Source organism: Diadema antillarum, unplaced genomic scaffold (genome assembly GCF_040938485.1).
Source record: "Diadema antillarum isolate AM-2024a unplaced genomic scaffold, OU_Dant_1.0 seq00000108_RagTag, whole genome shotgun sequence".
Taxonomy (NCBI): Eukaryota; Metazoa; Echinodermata; class Echinoidea; order Diadematoida; family Diadematidae; genus Diadema; species Diadema antillarum.
The window spans coordinates 1,381,333-1,387,332 of record NW_027271194.1 but is presented as its reverse complement, the minus strand read 5'-3'; the positions used below and the strand labels follow the sequence as shown (position 1 = coordinate 1,387,332).

General features: G+C 40.6%; 1 protein-coding gene across 1 annotated transcript in view; it reads left to right on the top strand.

The window, feature by feature from the left end:
* Window positions 1-270: 270 nt before the first annotated feature.
* The window catches only part of LOC139727010 (uncharacterized), a 119,349-nt gene continuing 113,619 nt past the window's right edge, over window positions 271-6,000 (top strand). The window contains exon 1 of the mRNA XM_071637993.1: window positions 271-1,015. Within this exon, the coding sequence (XP_071494094.1) occupies window positions 924-1,015 (92 nt within the window). The 5' untranslated portion in view covers window positions 271-923. The remainder of the gene's footprint in view (window positions 1,016-6,000) is intronic.

Genomic DNA, 6,000 nt, shown 5'->3' with positions numbered 1-6,000 from the left:
TGCATTTCGATGTGGGTCGATTATGATCAAGATAAAGAAACACAGACACAGCCGCCATTTTCTTTGGTACGCTAATTCGTTGTGTGCACTGAGATGAATTGAGAACGTACATCGTACGCCATATACTCTTACTCTCTACTTGCTTAACTTGTCATGAAATCAATGAGGTATTCGTTTCAAAGATGATATTTATTAATATATTCCCGTATTCCGCCAGAGAAGGATCAAAATTTGCCGAGGAATTTCGTTGTTCAGCCCCGCCCGATTTATTTTCCTTGGGCGCTTTCTACTACACGGCTTTGTCTCAGTGCTTTGTCTGTAGCGTTGTTTCACCGCCGAAATGAAAGCAATCTACACGAAATATCACGACTAAATCCAAATTAAGTTATCCCAGAGTATGTTCCACGTATATTCCAGGATAAAATCGCATTAATATCCTTCGAGAAACATATATCTATATGTATTTTCTGGGCAAAACTCGGCAGTTATGTCGCAGGGAGAGCGCGCACAGGGAAATTTCCACTGCTCAATGTAAATACATTACGGCTAGTGTGGTGCACAATGACGCCTATGTACATTGTGTGTGCCGTATACGAGCCATGAAAACACATCGCGAGTGTGCCTGCGACATACTACAGCAAGGCAGGCGCTCTTTTCGCGATGACGTCATGCACAAACCACGATACAACTTGGGTCTCACAACTTCCCCGAGCGAACCGCGAGCCAGCTATGCGCCTGAACGCTGGGCCAGGGTTTTCTTGAATAACTCTGCAAGTTAACGGCTAGGCACACGGGATACCACTGTACTACGCTGAGGTTATCAACATTACTACGACTACGCTGGAAAAATAATGTGGATTTCACGCCCGAAAACGACGTTAATTTCGAGATATTTGCAAGGATTTTAACCGGGACTATGACCCATGGCAAGCATGGTGCGCGAAACCAGGCATCTTTGGGTCGGAAATTTACCGGATAATATTCGAGAAGATAAAATTTTGGAGCAATTTAAGCGGTAAGTTGACGTGAATCGTTGGTTGTAGCGCGTGGTAATGCAAGATCACACGCGAATCGCACAAGGGTTGCGTCGGTGATGAAGTGTTTTGCCTGCAATGTTCGCTTATTATAGCTCTTTTTGATGAATATTTTCGAAAAAAAATCATATTTTATCGTAAAAATATCATAGTAGCCCACGCCCTGCTACACATTGCATCAAAAAATGCGATGAAATGTGTTGGTATTTACAGTGTAGTATGTTCAATTTTTATGAGCTGACGGTCATCGAGTAACGTAAATTGCACGAGGTAATCTTGATGTTTTGAAGACTTCGCGTGTACAAAACGCTGCTGCTCCGTTCGTCTAGTAAACGCCGCTCGTAGAATACCACGCACATGTAGCCTCACAAAGCGATACTCGGCCGGGACTAAATGGTCTTTGCTTTCCAAATTACCTCCAGATATAGAATTCAAATGTATCAGAACATGTGCTCCATAGTCCGTGGTATTTTATCATAACACTTTTGAATTGAACACTTTTTAGTCTTGATTTGCATGGTAGATCTACGTATTGGCAAATGTCAGTTCAGGCTTCAGTGACAGTGTGAGTGTCACTGATAAATCCTACACTGTTACAGCTGAAAACAGTTTGGGATCAAAATGATGTTGACCTGAATTGTCACTTTTTAATATAAATAAGTCCCTGACGTAGATGTAGATATGGTATTGGCAATGTTCCATTGATATTTTCCTTCATTTAGATTATTTATAATGAAGCTTACACTTTCAGTCTTGTTCACTGACACTGTGTATCACTCGGGTTTTCCATCCTAAAGTGAGAAACTACACAAATTTTGCCAAATTAAGTAGCATTCAGTAGCAACTAGAGCTTACCTAGGCCTACATGTAACTGGGATTTTGTTATCCTGCATTTCTTGTACTATTCATTATGTCTGGTGTCTTTCGACTTTACATTTTCTGTGGCCCTATAGACTCTATGGAATTATAGTCTAATAAGAATAAGATGAGATTTAATGCAATAGTACAGACACTAATCATGACAGTGGTACAAATGAAACCATGGTTTAAACCATGGAGCGCCAAGTGTCGCATGGAATATTTCGTTACGAAATCAGTCATTTCGTCGATGAAATTATTATTTCATAACGAAATGACAACATTTTGTGATTTTGTCATTTTGTCGATGAAATGACCAATTTCATAACGAAATATTCTGTGCGACACTTGCCGCTCCATGGTTTTTGTCCATGGTTAAAACCATGGTTTCATTTGTACCACCTTCGTGAATTTGGGCCGTAGTGTCATCTTCTCATGCAAATTCCACAAATTTACTTTATTATCTTTATTACTGAAAAAAAAATGCAGTTACTTCTAGCTTCTGCTGTCAAGTACACTGATACACCACATGGTGACCTGCACTTTCTCGACAGAGCTTTCAAATCTATCTCTCTCCAGCTACTGTAGTTTAGAAGGTGCCTTCTTTTAAATTTTTGGTAGTGGCTGTATGTGTACACTGTATGCTGCTGCTATGCTGGTACAGTGCTGTAGATGAATCTGCTATGGTTATGTCCAACCATGTCCATTGCATTGTATGTCCAACTTCCTTTTGGTGAAGCCATGACTACAAGTCTGTAGGCAGAAAATTCCAGTTATATGCTTCCCTAACACTGAAGGTATTCTGTGTTTATAATTTATATGTTGAGTTTACTTACAGGCCTGTATGTGTACAACCTATGCAGGAATGGAGAATATAAGGCAAGCTGCCCATACCGGTAATTCATCCATAATGCTGTCCAAGATTATACTTCCGGCTACTACTGTACATGTAGAAACCTACTTTTGCACACTGTCAAATTTTGGCATGGGAGGTCGAGCTTTGATGCACGTTTTTTAGTGCTCAGCGATCACAAATTGACTGCAAGCCTTAGAGAGGTTGAGGCCTCTTTTGCAGAAATATCCTACAAAATTGTAGTCTCTTTGCAAATTTAGTAATAGTGCATTAACCAATGACTTTGTTGAAATCCATGGCTTCTGTTCTGTTGCTATAAAGATTACAAACTTGCACCTATGATCACCACCAGTCCTGTTTGCTCTGAATATCATTGTTAATAAGGTACATGTAGTGGTATCTATAGGTTTGGCTGCTGTGTTATGTGTAAACGTGGTTGTGGGAAATAGACAAAAAAGCTGTGTGTTCATTTCTGAATATACCATTTCAAGGCAGATTGGTTTGTACAACTACAGAGTGCCAAAAGTGATTGATCATTTGTGTGTGTGTGCGTGTATGTGTGTGAGGGTGTGTGTGTTTATGCATGTGGTTTGTCTGTGTTTGTGCCATTTTTGTAGGCTGGTGTGTGTATGGTCGGCATCATTCAGCTTGTGTGTGTGTGTATATAGTCATAGCATGCTGTTCCTCTAATGTACATTCTGACCCATACTACAGGTCATTTGCACACATTGTCAAACTAAGTTCCATTTTGCATGGATACAATGTGTACATGTACAGTACAATGTACAGACAATCTATGCTTCAGGGCTGGATGTAAACTTTGCTGCCCCAGAAGGACAGCGTGTGATTCAATTTCATTCGAAAACAATGTTAGCCATTTACTGTACAGGGCAGCAGGGCTGTTTTCAGAGATGGGGGAAAAATGATGTGACAGCAGCTTGTCTCTTCATAATGTTTTCTGTATTACAGAGATGATAGGCATAATTACAGTTATATGATCTTCTTTCTGGCAAGGCAACCTTTTTTGTTGATAGGTTATCGGATTACTTAGACATTGCAAGTGATGAATATGTGTGTATTGTGCTGTAGTTGCAGGTGCTGAAAAATATCTGAGAGCTGGTACATGTATGTCAAAACAGTGAGCAGGGCAGTGTACCGTACAACTGTTCATGTGTTTGTCGACAAAACCGGTAGTCCTATATCTTGGCTCCTGTCGTGCTTGTCTCTCCTGAAGAAGGAACTGAACAGTTGTTTCCTAGCACAGTCTGAGGAGACTGTGGTATAGAATGGAAATGATTCATTCTGACAGGGCGATTTGGAAAAAGAAAAAAGTGTGATGGCTGATTTTGCCATTGGACAAAATGCTTTTAATGTAGCTTGTACCTGTGTCTAGAGGCTAACTGAAATGGGAAGTCTGGTTTTTTTTTTACCACATGTTATGGTGTTCACAAGTCTGAAAATAAAATCTTACTGTGTAGCAGTTTAGTGTGTGGTTGAATTCCTCATCGAAAACCACAGGGACAGAATGATAAAGGGAAAACTTTTTGGTATATTCCACCATGGAGAAGCTGCACATTTGTACAGTACGTCTCTGTTGTTGAATTCTAGACTGGCTGTTTGACTGCGAAATTCTCTCAATTACAACCACCGCAAAATACACAACATGGTGTACATGTTCATGTACAAATATGTATGAATGACATTGGTGTAGCACTGGACAGAGTTAGAACACTTGACAATACAGTGTAGTTCTTTAGCAGTCAGCCTGACTGCTGAAAAAGGCATAGGGCCCTATGGGATAGTACAACAATTCAGCATTTGAGAAAAATTGCCAAGGAAAGTTGTTTTCATATTGCCTGTGGCCCATTGATGCAATTACATTGCCAATATGCTGATAAGTTTACCAAATTCACTACCTTTAGAATCTTGCCGAACTGTGGATCAAAGAGCTTTATAACCAGGGCTTGTCTCACCGCATATTATGAGCACCATGTGCAATTTTTGCACAATTATGAAAAACAATCCCAATATCCTTATATCATATAGGACACGATCCAGCAGCGCCGCTCTCTAGGCATGTTTTGCCATAATATACACCTCATGAGGTATTAATTTATTGCGGTGGGTGCACTACACATTCAATATGGGAAAGCCACAAGCGTGGATACTTTAGTATGCAGCTGCCTGCAATAACATAGGGAAGCTAACTCATGTACGAAAACACACACATACACACACTACTGTAGCTAACACACACACACACACTGCAAGATATATTACGCTCCCATACACATGCAGGCCCCTGTACATTGTTGCCAAGGTTCTGTGTTAGGTGGAAGCGTACTAGGTACCATACTCGACCTGTACACACACTCCCACATTTGGCTCGTCCAGGCAGCCATGCATTTTACATGCTGGGTCACTTATTCACACAGGGTACCCTTCTCTGTTCGCACACAATGGCTGTACCACACTGACCCACACACATACACACACACACACACACATACACACAAACCATTTTCTGGAGGCTCTGCATTGTATGTGCTAGTATTCCCTTTTTTACACACAAATAAGTTGATCAGATTGTGTATGAGGAGACAGACATACAATACACACACACATGTACACACAAACATAGTGATCACTCAGTGTAATCTCTGTGAAGGGAGATAAAACAACTGTGTGTGATGAGAGTGGCTCTAAACTCGTTGCGCTAATTCATTCAGATCCAGTGAGAGAGAGGTAGCTGCAGTAGTTTTAGTTGTTTATTTGTCGGTGATGATTAACGAAATTTGTCATTCATTTACTGGAGGTTGTTGATGAGGAACTGTGTAGCCATGGGTCAATACAATTGTACATGTATAAGCCAGGTCGCTTTGACTGATGACTGTGGCTCGGGTGTTGATTTGGCTACAGATCGAGTTTATAATGGATATATCGTGCAGAAGGGGTGGTTCACTGAGGGGTGTGTGTGTTTTCTCTTTATAAAGTGTAGGCATACATTGTAGGAGTTGTGTACATGAGATCATGTACACTGTAGGATAAATCTAAAAGAGTATGTTGTTGATTGGTTCAAGCTACACATGGATGTGATACATAAGATATCAACACAATTGCCCTGAGCATTACTGCGAGCATTTTGAGGTAGGGGCCTACATACTGTACATGTACATTGTACTGTGAACAGGCTTTTGTATCCTGCACAATATAAGATGTGTGTTCAGTATATGGCTGGAAACTTGTGCCTGTATT